The following is a 15,487-nucleotide window of genomic DNA, read 5'->3' on the forward strand; positions in this document are numbered from 1 at the left end:
TCATCGTATTTTGGAAGAACAGTATATATTTAAGGAATATCGCACAGAAAAGTCAATGATAATTTCAAATAAAAAAAGTTAAGAACTTTGTGATATTATCGCGCAAGCTTCGTTCGTTGTAATCCTTTAAGATCATCCTTCCAAAGTATTAATCCCTGGCTTATCTTGTCAAGGAAAATGGCTCACATGTTACGAATTTCCCGCATCCATGCACATTAGCAAGTAACGGAAAATCGGAATTTACGTGTTTGCTAGGATCGATTGAAGATATTGAAAAGTACTTTGAAGTTCGTGTGGGAACGTTTAAGGAAGATTGATCGAGTGTAAGGTAAGTGTGGTCGACCAAATGTAGCTTTCAAATATATTTACGATAGCGAGACTGGAATAAAAATTGATGTTCCAGCTTAAGAATCGTTGATACGAACAGTTGAAATTTATAGGCGGAAGATAATTTCCAAACGATAAAAAGGACAAAACTTCAGAGGCTTCAAGAGGACAAAACTATAGACAAGTTATTAAATTGTACACACGTAGAATACGATTACGTTATCTAAAAATGTCGAATGTCGAAAAATGCTGCGGATTGTATTCCATTTCTAACATGATATTGATATGACTTTTGGTGACCCTCGGTATTTTGTCAGACTTTTGTGCTGTCACGTACGGACAAATATATAGGATCAATAGCAGCTTTTTTCCAAACCATGAAACACAACATTATCAATGCATTCATTGTGAATCTGTTACACGTGTAAACATCCCATTAGATTGTAGCCGGCATATATTATCATATTAAATGTCGCTTTATATAATTGTTAGTAATTTCAAAATCTATTCGACTCCAATTCCTAGTTTATACGTATAACGTAGTCTAGGATATTTTCCTTTCTTTTAATATATTTTAGAAGTTCGAGTTTTCTCCTTTTTTTATTTGAAACGCATTTACAGGGATAGTCTGGCAATTTTAAGACTTTGAAAAAAGAAATCAATTGTATTCACTTATCTATCATCTAAAATAGAGCTTGCTTCCCTTACCCTTACTTCAAAAATCCCAAGAGCTTTTTAACCATGCAAAACATGGAAAGTCTTTTCGAGCGAACTAACGAAAAAGATCTTCATCGGTATCTTTTCGTCATAAGGATGGAAAATATACGGTCGAACGGATCGCCAAGCTTAAAAGTTTTCGCAACTTCATTGTTAACATTTCCAGGATCAGAGAGGTTTACAGTCGAACATCAAGAAGAAGTTTCATCTTGATGAAAATCTTCGAAAAATATTCGACGATACGTTTGGCGACGTTGAAATTTTGTATAATCGAATACCGAAAATAAAGAAACGAATTTCTATAAGATCTGAGGTACAAAACATGTATATATGACTGTACTTATTGATGAATTTTAATCTTTTGTTCCTACAAAGTTTTCACTGTTCACCTTCTATTAATGCAACTATATTATTACATGTTAATGAGAGCCAATTCAATCAACTTTCCTTAGTAGTTATTAATACTTATCGAAGGTATTGATCCGCTTTCCTTTAACAAATTTTCCTCGATACCCGACAGTTAAATTAATTATTTCTTTTGAAATTGTTGAAACTTAAAACTTGTAGTGAATTTCGCGATATCTATTTGCAAAAGTTAGAAACAACACTTTCCAACTTCGATTAAAATCTAATCAAGTTTAATTTTAGTCACGTATTCGATTACTATCTTTGATATAATGAACGATTATCAATAAGTTTCGAATATAACACGCCATAATGAGGAGAGACAAACGTAAAATTGTTAAAGTACTCAAAGAGAAATTTCAAACGGCTATGATAAATTATGATTATGGATCACTCCATTTTCAACAAGATCTCTATACTATTTGATCGCACTTCTGATTGTAACAAGCACGCCATTAGTATGGTGTAATTCTGAGCCATTAAACTAACGCTCGAAAATCGCGAAAACACTCTCGGATTAACATTTTGATTGACGCTAAATCTTTTCTCGGCAAAGAAATGGTATTTCTTGATCAATTTCGTTCGCTTCAAGGATACGATAATAAATGGCAAATTACTTACAAAATTAATTTCATCGAACATATCTGTTCCGAAAGTTGTAATAAAACATCTTTCTGGAGAACTGAAAGATTCAATTTTCATTTCTAGTTTCACGAACATTTCAGACTGTATTTCTTCGTAAAATATTTTTACATATTCATCAAATGTCTATTATGATATCTGGTAATACCTATTCACTGCACATGCGATAATGGTATTGGTTTTTGAATCGATAAACGTCATACACTGCATAGAAATCAATCGCTACTTAGCTACAATTTTATAAATAAGTCTATTTACTAACAATTGCGATAAATCAATAGGAAAAATTTAATCGTCATTATTTTATGTTCTTATTAGTTGTTCGTTATAAGTACTTAATACATTTCCATTTCTATTCCAAAGATTTTCCTTGGTATTGTATTTTTCTTTCGTTTTCGTGCGATTGAATGTATAAAAATTAAATCCGTCAAACTGAAATTTAATGGTTTGAGAAACGTCGCTGTTCTTCGTGTAAGGTTCATGAATCATTAAGGAGAAAAACGAGTGTTTCTTTATTTTTGTTGGAACGTTCGAAAAAGTAATTTCATATATCACGGACGATAGATTTTCTATTGATTGATAATTGTAATAATCATGTAAAAATTTTTGCAATTTTCCATCTTTTAAATTTGAAAGAAAGTGACATTATAAAAATATAACATTTTCTTTAGGAAAATAGATAAGTAAATAAATCGTAATATAGAGTGAAAAGTGATTATACCATATACAAATTATCTCATATAATAATTTATCGACATTGTAATGTTATCAATATAGATCCTAGTAACTTTCTAGTTCTTTTGTAATGTAACTAGCTGCATATACTGATTCCAAATTTTAACGGTCTCGTTCAAATAGTACTGGCCACTGGCCTGATAACTTTGACTTTCAAAGTTATTATAACATAATTTATGCAAAAATGCAACGTGATTTCCTACATTATGATGTAATACAAGTTTTAATGTAACTGTTTTAATATAACATTTTCTTACTTTCGTCATGTGCGTGTGATGATTTTATTGTTTTGTGTTGTACTTGTTTTTGTTTACATGCGTGCCCTTCATTTATATTGGGTGCATTTTAAATGAAATACGAAACGATAGTAAAATATCTACTAGGGTCTGGAATATTATTTTAAGAGAATATTATTTTAATATTTTAATATTATTGTTAACAAAGCATAATTAATTATGGTAAGTAAACATATTTTGTAATGTTTAAACGTTAAATATATTTCTTAATGTGATACTTCTTATAAGCCCGTATATTAATTTTAGTAAGGGATGGAATATCTTATGATGCAAAATTCGAAAAAACAGAATGAAAAATATATTAAATATGATAATATGAAACTACAATCTGATAAAGAAATGGAAGAATCTCATTGTAGTTCACAAAACTTTCATTTGAAGTTGTCACAAGATTCTACTATATCTCATTCGCAAGAAGTAAGTGATGATGAAGATATAATAGTAATAAGTGATTCTAGCTCTAATTCAACTTGTTCTGTTTCTAAGTATGCTTCTACATCAAAAGTTGCATCAAATAAACATATTCCAACAGACAATAAGATTTATATTCTAGATTCTTCAGATTCTGAGTTTTCAGAGACTACAGATAAAAAGTATTTCAAAACATGTAAGATAAATGAAAAATTGCAGTTTGTTAGTAATTATAAAGAAAGAGAAGATATTGCAAAAAGCAATGAGATATTATATACATCTGATGAATCTTCCAGTATTGAGTATATCAAAGAAGATATACCTTCTATATCTTCTAATAAAACTAGTAGCACTTATGTCAGTTCTACTACAGAAAACATTGTTAAAAGCATGGCAGATACAAATGTCAAATCTCATGGCGATACTATTAATAATGATGTTAATAATTCTAAGAATTCTGGTAGTATTGCTCGATCATTTAAAACTGTATCTGCTACGAATAGGAACTGCATTGATTTTAAGAAGAAACTTTCACGAGAAGATACTAAAAATATTCTAAAAAATATAAAATCTTCACGACTAATATATGAATCACCAAAAATTAGAAAAGAGAAAAATGTTGCGCTGGATGAGGAGATAGATGACAATGTCATACATCCAGCTATTTCACCAAAAAATAAGTTAAAAGCAAACAATATAGTTATTGATGAAAGTCCAATAGATTCTGAGACTGATATTATTCAAGGCTCTCAGGTGAATCTAACAAATCCTTATAAAACCCATGTTAGTAAATTTTTGAGTAAAACATGTGCAAAAGAAGATCAAGTTCCAACATATACTGAACTATCAGAAAGGAAGAAAAAACAGATTTCACAATGGCTCATGGCTAATTCACAAAGTGATTCCCAAAGTGACAGTTCACCTGGTATTGTGCCTCTTACTAATACAAATGATATAAGTTCTGGTAATAGTAGTCTGGAAAGATTAGAGATGAATTATGAAACTCCAAATAATAGAGGAAGAATACATCAGTTTCCTGTAAGAGAAAGTAAAACTACAAACCCAGATTATAACAAAACATCTTACCATACAGTACCGCGTCAGAATACAATAAATGAATTTGTCCAAAGAGCAAAACATAATGATCTTGAGCTCCCTACATTAAAAAAGAGTCATATTGATAATAATGTGTCAACTCCAACGAATTCTACAATGAATGTACCACGAAACATAGATATCATGGATTGTGCAGATATATTAGATAAATTATATGGCAAATCTTGGCGCAATAAAGCCGATGTATTGTTTCCAAACTCTGAACCACGTAAACAAATAATCAAAACAAAAAGTAGAGCAGTTCAAACTGATAGGTACTTTGCAAGTGTTATAGTAAAAACTATAGTATCATAATATATAATTAATTAATAATAATCTACTAATTAATATTTATAAATACCAACTGTTACAGAAAGATTACAAAGAGGGAAAGATTTTACATACCAGATTCAGATGACGGTTTTAACCCATGTAAGTAATTATACTATACTTTTTATGAAACTAAATTTTATGTTTATTTTAAAAAGATGGATAAAAAGACAGTTTTAATTATTTTTAATTCAATAGCTTTAAACGATTTGAAATTACGAAATTCATCAACAAAAAAGGATGTGTGGAAAAATACGAAGAGGAGAGATAGCTTTATTAAAGATGATACATCATCAGAAAGTGGATGTGAAAGTTTGTACTATACTGCATTGACGAATCCAAGGGTATCAAAAAATAGTACACAATCAAAACTGACAGTTCCAGCAATTGCACGGCGGTACTAAACGATTATACTTTTAGAGTAAATATCTATAAAAATGAAATTTTTATAACTGTAACATTGTATTTTTAGAGTTCTTGCAATATGTGATTCAGATACTGAAGATGAAGGTAATATACACAATGATAATCAAATATTTAACATAAGAAGAAGAAAATTGTCATTCAGTAATGATGAAAGTGAAGGCTCAAGCACTAGTGAATTTGATCCTGGTGATGATGTACCACCAAAATCTACAAATAAGAAAAGTAACGTATATTCACGTTATTTACATAATATGTTATGTATGATGTATATAATATGAAAAATATTTTTATAGCTTCTACTAAAGCTAGACAGCAATTATTTAAATTAAACACTCAAAGCAAATTAATTTCTGATAATTCAAAGTATGAAAGATGTACCAGCTTCCTGGCATCTTTGGCTCAAAGTGTTTCTCTTGCTAATGTACATCCAGATGCTAAGAAATATAGATTAGATTATAAAAATAACAAAGAAGATTTGTGCAATTATTTGTATAAATTATATAATGAAAAAGTATTTGATAATGAGTTACCAAAAGACATGTCAATAGAGTGGAATGTTCGTATGAGAGGAACTGCTGGTTTTTGTTATAACAAAAAATCAGTGAGAACACTTGGTGGTATAGTAAGATCTTCACGAATAGTTTTGGCAACAAAGGTATAATTATATGTTTTTTAAGAAATTTCTGAGATATGTATTAATTAAATAAATTTTCATACATAGATTTTAGATACTCCAGACAGACTTAGAGATACCTTAATTCATGAAATGTGTCACGCAGCTGCATGGTTGATAAATGGGGTTTCTGATGGACATGGTCCATTTTGGACAAAATGGTATATTATAATAATTAATTATTCACATATTCACTAAAATATTAATTTAATTAATTACTTTATAGGGCCAATAAAGCTATGAAAATATTTCCTGAATTACCTCCGATAAAAAGGTGTCATGATTACGAAATTAAAACAAAATTTACATATAAATGTATAGGCTGTGGATACAGGTAAAATGCATTGTATAAGATTGATAACATATACATATATAACTTATCTAATTATAAGTTTCGAAGATATATATATATATATATATATGTTTGAATTATTTTGAACTTTATTACAGTATTGGTAGACATTCCAAATCTTTGGATATCGAAAAAAAACGATGTGGTCATTGCTATGGAAAATTCGAATTATTATTAAACAAGACAACAAAATCTGGGACTGTACAAATGCAAACTCCGAAAAGAGAACTTTCGGCGTTTGCGCTTTATGTTAAAGAAAACTATAATTCTGTAAAAAAAGAACGTAACATAAAACATGCTGAAGTGATGAAAATTTTAGGTCAGCAATTTTCGGAAATTAAGATTGCAAAGAAACAAGAAAATTTTGGAAATAATCCAAATACTTCTAGTTAAATAAGTGACCGAGAACATATTTAGCATTTATGTAAAATGCTTCTTATATTTTATACAGACTGCGTATTTTATAGAACTTAATCATTCTTATTTTATGTGAACATTTTATGATTGGCACAACTGACATGTTTTACCATTGCAGGCATTGGAGTATAAATAGTAAAACGAAATGTTTATTGTACACAAGATAGGGTTATTATATTATAGTAAACATGATCTTTAGATCGATGAATTGTATAGACGTGGTGACAACTTGTAAAAGTTGTTAGCGAAAGTTCTTAATAAATGACGTATACAAATTAAATCGCTGTAACTTTATTTCAATTACTAGGATATTATTTATAATCAGGAAATGAATTGAATTACTTTTTATTTCAATAAAATTCATATACATATACAATATTAATGTATAACGTGATGTTAAAGCAATTAATTAATTTGATAATCTCCAATAATTTATCGAAATAATCGGACTTGTTTCCATGTAAAGTATCGCGATTATTGAATGGAAACGCTGTTTGAAGTTATTTGCATTATGAGACGCATGCGTGAAATTCACGGTGTGGCGGCGGCATCAACAGCGCACTCTAAAAACAGTCGAGCCGAAGATGGCGACGTGCGAGTGGCGGTGTCGATGCGGTGTTTGAGAGAAAGGACCATGTTGTTACCGCAGTGTTCGCAGTGTTTCCGTAATCCGCGTTAAGTTCGGTGCAAATGTAGGAATGTCAGAAGCTAAAAGGGTACCTTTGCAGACCTTGGAGTTACCGGAGTCCTTGGGCTACGTCGCGAAAAAGGAGAAAAAAGGGGAAAAGGGCAAACAGCTCGCGCCCTCCTTCCGCTTTACACTTACCCTGCCAGAGTCGAACGAGAAGGCATGTCCTGAGTTCAACTATGCACAACTCCTCAAAGCAGCCGAGGTCAGTTCTTCCTTTCACTCCGTTTATCTGTCCAAGGGAAAATAAAGCCCACTATGCCTATCCATACGGTCAAGTTTACCAACACATTTAGTTTTACCTCAGACACCGGTTATGATTTCGTTTCACGTACTCAGTTTGACAAGAAACTGCAAAAATGCCAATGGAATCGCCCATTTTCAGGCTGCATGAAACGCAGAGTACTTGTATCCGTTACTCAAGTGAATTGTCATGTCGTGGCTACCGCGTGAGCTCCGACAGTCCCACAATATGTGCGCTATTCTTATTCGCATACATCTTCTACTAAAGAGGATATACGAATATTATGTCTAAACTGGTAGAAAAAGATGTGATCAATTCGAAGCCATCGAATAGAAACGTCAGAACGCATTGCCGGTGGATGTCCGCGTTAACGTATGCTAACATGGAAACAATGTCTGTTCAATGTTTCATTTTAAAGTTATGAATAATCGTTTAATACTTGTTTTTATGGTAATCATTTTTTCATATGCATATGTAACAAATTAGAGAAATATTAGGATACAATCGAATACTATCCAGTATCGTGAATTCATTGAAACAGCCGTTCACATTACTTCGGGACGTGTTTATTTTGTTTTACTAAGCATGATACTTTCATTAATAGCTTTTTTTTTATGTGTACGTAATAGTTTAGTCTGTATCTTATCTCAGTGATCTTATGCATGTACGTAGAGTATATCATTATTAGTTTTATGATCGATGTATCGTAGACAACTCGTGACTTTCGGCTTAAAACAGTTAGAACACATTGATTCGCATTATATGAATATTGTGCAATAGTGTTATTCGATCTTCTTTTCTTTTCTTTCGTTATTTTATTTTATATTATATCAATTATAATGTTATTTATATTATATATCTTACATATTTTAACATTTTATTCTTCTTACATTCACTAGAGTATAAAGCACTTGCATTATTCGAGAGAAGTAAAACACTATCCTGTTTTAAATTCACAAAATGTATGTTATTTTAATATATCTATTACTTTGTGTTAACTTTCAACGATTTATGGTTATAACCTATTTGATCAGATTTGTACTGAAGCCGAAAGTTAGTGACTCATTTTTATATAGCTTTAGATTCAAAATTATAAAAAAATTGTTTTAAAATTTGCATTTTTGTTGGTACAAATATTATAAAAATTAATTAAATCTTGTATGCATTGAAAAAAGATTTTTTCAGAAGATCATTGTTATTTATTTGACAATGTAACGTAATATTACATATAAGATAGAATCATTATTGTATAGAAACGAAGTAATACATAAATATTAATAATAAAATTACATAAATTTAAACATATATTTATCATGTGCTATGTTTCAAATCTTTTAATGCTAAATTTTTTTGAAACTTACATAATTATATTTGTTCGATACAATTTATTTGAAATATTGTTTATAATTTAATGCATTTAGTTAGAATTTACCGATAAATGTATTTTTTTTTGGGGATCAATCACTGGTTGTAGCGTCTCTAGTACTAGGAGAACAGAAGATAACAGGGAGCTGCGCGTTTCAAAAGAAAGAGCAACAGTGACATTCTACACGTAGTATGTGCTCCTAGTATGAATGGACGGTTTATGCCCTCTTTTGAATCAATTTATCCTTCCTTTTCGTACTTACGTTTCTTAATATTCATTCTAAATCTACTATATTTTATCAATATTTTATCAACGGTATGGATCTTTGTTTAAATATTTATTAATAAACAAATTGCAAAACATTAATTTACCTACATGATCCATTTCAATATTTGAATTTTATGCATCGAAATCTGCTTGTTATGAATGTCATTGATGAACGCGTGCGCAAAGTAAACCATTCTTTAATGTTTGTTAAAATAGTGAAAGCGCGCGACGAAATTGAAATGAGCCACGATTTATCCATGCGTTAAGAGTTAGCGCGCGAATAACATCCACGAATAGTTCATCTTATTCGCATTAAATAAATAAATAATTTTATTTTACAGAAAAAACGTAGGAAGGAATTAAAACGAGGAGATGAAAATGCAACCAATGGACTGTCTTTTGATGACGATGACGATGATGATAAACTACGAGACATGGCAAGACGATTTGAAGCAAAATATGTATGTGAAACGTAATTTTTAAAAAATTTATGACATCGAATGTATGAGAATTTATTCATTATTGAAAGAATAATGAACATTCTTTGATCCTTACAGGGAACTTCTACCATGGGCAAAAAAAGACATAAATATGAGGATTATGTGGATTTGGGAGCTGGATATGATGAAAATGATTCTTTTATCGACAATACTGATGCAGTATGTAATATATTAAATATTATCATGTTGTTTAATATACATTTTATAATATTTGTATATCATTTAATCATTTTAGTATGATGAAATTGTACCAGAAGAGATGACTACAGCACATGGAGGCTTTTATATCAATTGTGGACCTCTTGAATTTAAATCAGCTGATAGACATGTATTAGTTCATAATAATAATAACAATAATCAGAGCAATGATGAAGAAAGCAGTGAAAGTAGTGAAGAGGATACAGAAGATGTGGATAGTCCTAAAAGATCAGACAAACGAAATCTTAGTTCATCGGATGAGGATGATACTGAAGATATTACTGGTGATCAACCAAGAAAAGTAATTGGAGTTATGATATAATATTATTTATTTCACTATTATTCTATATTAAAGTATTTTTGTTATTCTTTTAGAAACAGAAGATAGACGAAAATGGGGAGAAAAAACAAACTCATGAAAATATTATTAAAAAAAAGAAAAAGCAACAGAATTCCCAAGATCAGCAAAATTTTCAACAAGATGGAGACACCTTAAACAGACGGAAAGAGAAAGGAGAAACTACAGATGCTGAAGGTAATGTACTTACATAATATTTGTAACATAATTACAATATCATTATCATATAAAAATTACAATAACAAAAATTTTAGTTTCAGAAGATCAAGAAGACAAAAAGAAATCTGATAAAGTAGATACACAAAAAACTAAAAATACTTCGGATAAAAAGTTTGATATAAAAAAATGTGAAAAAAAGACCTCGAATACTAATGGTTTCGATAGCAAAAAGTTAGAATTAAAAAAATTAGGTGGTAAGGATAGTAACATTGATGATGCAATAGAGAGTGTAGTAAATGCTGCAAGAGTTGAAGATGAATCAAGTAGAGACACAACAGATTCTGGCAAATCTCGTTGTATAGGTACTGAATCTGAATGTGATGATATCGATAAAGAAGAAGCACCATTACCTGATTCTCTTCCAGAAAATGTTGTAGAAATAGTTAATAACTTGAAGGCATGTGCCGAAAACAGTAAAGAAGGAAAAACTAAATTTTTCAATGCAACAGTAAATACATTATTGTTAAGGTAAGTAATTACAATATAATAGTTTATATTTTGGAAAAATAAACCTCAGAATTTTTATTTCAGTTTAGAGAAAGGATTGAGGGCGCTTTCGCCTCCAAGCTTGAGGCCAGAAACGTACGGGCATCTTGCACGATTTTTACCATGTAGTAAAGCAGCACTTCAAAATAGAGCAAAGAAATTATTTGTGCAGGATCTCGATTACAAAGCTAGAGATCTTATACAAAGGTAGCATTATACGTTATTAGAAACTTAACTTACATAGTTTTTATAATTTGTTTAACAGTTATTGTATTTTATTTAATAATGATTTTCATTAATATTGGTATAGGTTAAAAACAGTAATCGACGAAATAATGCCATCTGTGACATGCAAATATGTAGATGAGTGTAAAAAAGTTGCTGAAGGGAAGTAAGTATTCCTTTTAAACATTTTTTATAATCAATAAAGAAATAAATCCGTAAAGAGAAAATTAGAAATTATACCATATTTGTAATTTTAAAGTATAAATTAAGCGCCAACGTAATTTTGGATGGGAACTTACAAAAATTTTTTATTTCTTAGTTCTCATTTATACTGGGATATATATCAGTACTGTTGGTAAGGTGTCCCTCATAAGAGGAAACCTTTTCTATTTTCACCTTCCAATTATCTTCTTTTTCTTTGATCTTTCTAGTTGCCCCTATACTTTATTCATGCTTACATACATACATATATATATATATATATATATATATACATGCTATCTCAATATTTCATATTTTTGAAAATAATCTCTATATTACAAAAATTGAAAAAAATTGTTTATTGTTTTTATTGAGATAGCGAAAAGGCGGGGCTTATCATCAGTATCAGTGTTTAATTTATCATAAGCATTATTCTTTTTATGACACAATAAAATTTTAAGTTTACTGAAATTTGATTTAGTGGTTACATGTACACTGCCTTGTACATTTTTTTATCTAGGATTTCACATAATATGTTCTTACACAGAACATTTTCAGATCACGGTATTTTATCACAATAAATGCTGATCATCATTCTTTCATCATTGCCGTATTATCAATTTCTTTACAATTCTTCCATTTTTCTTTATTGATAACTGATATATCTATTTCAGGGAAGTAGAAGGGTCACCTGAAGATGTTGAAAGTTCCGACGATGAGGATATATGTGAGGATATAGATAAACCGAAAATTCCTAAGAAAGAATTTCCTTGGACTGAAGAAGCAAAGTAAATTTTCAGAGAATTTTATTTGCGTTAAGCTTCGCGCGGACTATTGACAAATTGTCGTCCTCACCCGCATTGATTAAAAGTTCAATTTCTTCTCCCTCTAACAACAAAAATGTCGTCATGCAGTTGTGTCGTCAAATACGTGCATGTCCATATAAACGAATAACCTTTTCGTAAACGACAAAACTGTCAGATGACAAATTGTCACTAGTGCGGGCATAGCCTAATATTATAGAAAGTTATATATCAAATTTCTGCTTTTTTCTTATTACAGAAAACTTGTATCTGAGATTGCAAGTATAAAAAGTCATTGTTACAATGTTTTAAGACCAAGGAAATTAAGTATGTATACTTATGTTGTATCTTTTATGGTTCGCCAAGTGTTACCATTATGGCCACCTGGATACATGACAGCACAGGCATTGCTGAAGTTTGTTGATGAAGCTGAACCTACGTAAGTAGCATTATAAAAAGTTGGGACGTGTTTCTTTTAGAAAATCTACATGCTGTAACAAAATGATTTGTTTCTAGCACGAAAAAGAAAACAAAAAAACTGAAAGAAGTTGGCAATGGTAATACTACTAATTCTTCAGAAAATGTGGTGTACAGCTCTACAAGAATTGAATCATCAAGTATAAATGCCGCTTCTTTACAAGAAAAGGTCTCAGCAAATGCATCTAAAATTCAAAACGTAATAGAAAATTCTACTAGTTATGTAAAACAAGGAACTACAAAATCAAGTGATAGTATAGAAAAAAAACAACATAGTATAAAAAATAAAGATAGGAATAAAGATACTGGTAGTTCGGGGCAGTATCACGAGAACTCAACAGCAACAGCTAATAATTCCAGTGTAGGTAAAATTTCTGTTGTGCCTACAGCTCAGCTAATGGCTCAAAAGCCGGTTAAAAGTCACGTAGAAAAGATTAATTTGATGGACCTAGTTAATAGTTCTCTTTCTATTACGCCGGTTAATGATTTTCACAAGCCATCTACGAAGATAAGTGAAAATAAAAAGGATGTAGTTTCTATTACTGCTTATCCTGAAACTTCGAATGTTCTTCCAAATACAAATGAAGTGCCTCAAAGTGGACATCATTCCGTACACAGACAGGAAACTTCATATTCATGTGCACAGTCACAGCATTCTAATTATTCCGCATCGAATCAAGCATCTTCACTTTCGAAAGCGGTATCTTTAAAACACAGACTGCTACATGAGAACACTGACATAAAAAATAATAAAAGGTTAGAAGATAAAGATATTGATTTGGCCAATAAGACTGAGAGGAAGGACAAAAGGCGGGAGCGATGCGCAGAAAGTAAACATAAATCGCATGATGTTAAAAAGAGGAAAAAGGATCAAAAGGTATTAGATAAACAGGTAGGGTATGTTAATTCGGATGTAGTGCCTATACAACAACAGCAGCAACAGCCATCACTTACGAAAGAAGAACAGGAACAGAGACAAAATGAAGAAACAATTGCTGCTACTAATTATTTAAGTCAAATTTTTAATGACGATGCATCATCAAGAGGAATATCAGACAAACGAAAAGATATTGGACTTATTTTGGATGATCCAATAGGCAGTGCGGTGCAGCCAACGGAGCAAGAAAAAGATGTTCAAATGGTGATGAGGTCGTTAAAAGAACTGCAAGAATTACAAGAAATGAAGTATTCACCAAGTAATTCACCAATTAGTAGTAATATACAAAAATCTAACAAGTTGAACACGCAATGTACTAATTACCAAGATGAATATTCACGCTTATATTTAAAAAAAGACATTAAACTAAAGTCTAAAGAAGATACGCAATGGTAATATTATCCAACACACATGTGCACTATAGACATAAATTATGTTGAAGAGAATGAAAATGCCAGTGAACAGATAATAATTTCATAGAGATCTATAGGCGGATTTTTGAGTAGATCTGTATTATTTTTGATGAAAAACAAATTAGTGTGAAACTAATCAGAACTTCTTCCATTATTACAAGTCGCGTTATTATCGACGACCAAAATCATATTCAACAGATAAATAGCGTGCCGCGATCGCATTGATCGCACCAATTTTTAAATATTTTAACAAACCGCCAAATTCTGTAAATATATTCATTCGTAGGGATTTGAAAAAGCGCGTGTACAGAGTAAGCATAAATTATGGAAGTATATTAATCCTATAAACCTTTGTATATAAGTTGACGTCCATTCATCGCCGTGAATGGGGTGGTCTATATAGATACATCTTTTTTATTGGACGGCGTAATTGCTTAACAATTTTAATTACTTGCCAACAATTAAAACGATAAACGATTACAATATTGTTTTATCTAAAAATCGAATTACGAAGCGTTTCGATTAATTTTGCTTACTGCCGGAATATAAAAAATGTGGGATAATAAATTTATTTTTTCATAATACCTAATAAATATGTAATAAATACATAACCACCCTAAATCACAAAGCGAGAAAAATATATTTGAAAACGGTGTTCCTTTTGCGCACGAACGGTTATCATTTTGTGAGCTAATAAAAAGGATGATGGAGATGTGTGTATATTTTTCGATATATACATATTCGAAATTAAAATCATTGACTTCCAATTTAATTTGGACGTACAAGCAGATCATATAATTTGCTTGTTAAATATAAAATAAAAGATGTTATGGTAGAACGACAAACTACTGTTAACATCGATGCGCAATTTATAAATGCAAGAAGAAGGAATGGAATCAAATGTGTTTAATGTATTTAATACTGAACACTTTTAGAAGCTTTAGCTAGAACAATTATTAAATTGTGTTCAAAATTATAAACCTGTATAATTGGTATGAGATTTAATTATCTTGTTGATTTTAATAATCAGAGTGTAAGAGCGAATGTGCGTGAAAGTACTGTTTAGAAAGAGCTACAATATTTTTGAAACACGAAGATGATTAGTGATTGTATTATATACCACACCTTCTTTCCCCTCGCATCTTACCTTTGCGATACTTAGAGTATGATTAAGCGTCTTGTACAATTCTTTATCGAGAATTTTCACGAAGACGACTTAAAATATAAGTTTTGAATATTTTTTACAATACCGATATATTTCTTACCTTTACCTTTGTCC

The 15,487-nt window shown here is 30.5% G+C and overlaps 2 protein-coding genes across 4 annotated transcripts; both read left to right on the top strand.

The window, feature by feature from the left end:
• The first annotated feature begins 1 nt into the window (after nt 1).
• Nucleotides 2-7,106, top strand: LOC126918626 (germ cell nuclear acidic protein-like). 2 transcript variants are annotated; one of them, XM_050726727.1, is made up of 10 exons: nt 2-328; nt 404-3,284; nt 3,369-4,903; nt 5,002-5,060; nt 5,157-5,355; nt 5,431-5,606; nt 5,678-6,039; nt 6,106-6,218; nt 6,284-6,391; nt 6,508-7,106. In XM_050726727.1, the coding sequence occupies exons 3-10, from the start codon at nt 3,375-3,377 to the stop codon at nt 6,800-6,802; spliced, it is 2,841 nt and encodes a 946-aa protein (XP_050582684.1). In that variant the 5' UTR covers nt 2-328; nt 404-3,284; nt 3,369-3,374; the 3' UTR covers nt 6,803-7,106. The 2 variants fall into 2 exon arrangements, with proteins under 2 accessions (XP_050582684.1, XP_050582685.1); XM_050726728.1 differs by having other exon boundaries at nt 441-3,284.
• A 266-nt stretch (nt 7,107-7,372) lies between these two features.
• LOC126918625 (ubinuclein-1) lies at nt 7,373-15,455 on the top strand. 2 transcript variants are annotated; one of them, XM_050726724.1, is made up of 12 exons: nt 7,373-7,719; nt 9,733-9,852; nt 9,949-10,050; nt 10,127-10,390; nt 10,465-10,624; nt 10,702-11,134; nt 11,198-11,359; nt 11,463-11,543; nt 11,697-11,732; nt 12,253-12,366; nt 12,641-12,820; nt 12,898-15,455. In XM_050726724.1, exons 1-12 carry the CDS (start codon nt 7,525-7,527, stop codon nt 14,189-14,191), a joined length of 3,141 nt encoding a protein of 1,046 aa, XP_050582681.1. In that variant the 5' UTR covers nt 7,373-7,524; the 3' UTR covers nt 14,192-15,455. The 2 variants fall into 2 exon arrangements, with proteins under 2 accessions (XP_050582681.1, XP_050582682.1); XM_050726725.1 differs by lacking the exon at nt 11,697-11,732.
• Nucleotides 15,456-15,487: the final 32 nt, after the last annotated feature.

This window comes from Bombus affinis, chromosome 7 (genome assembly GCF_024516045.1).
Source record: "Bombus affinis isolate iyBomAffi1 chromosome 7, iyBomAffi1.2, whole genome shotgun sequence".
Taxonomy (NCBI): Eukaryota; Metazoa; Arthropoda; class Insecta; order Hymenoptera; family Apidae; genus Bombus; species Bombus affinis.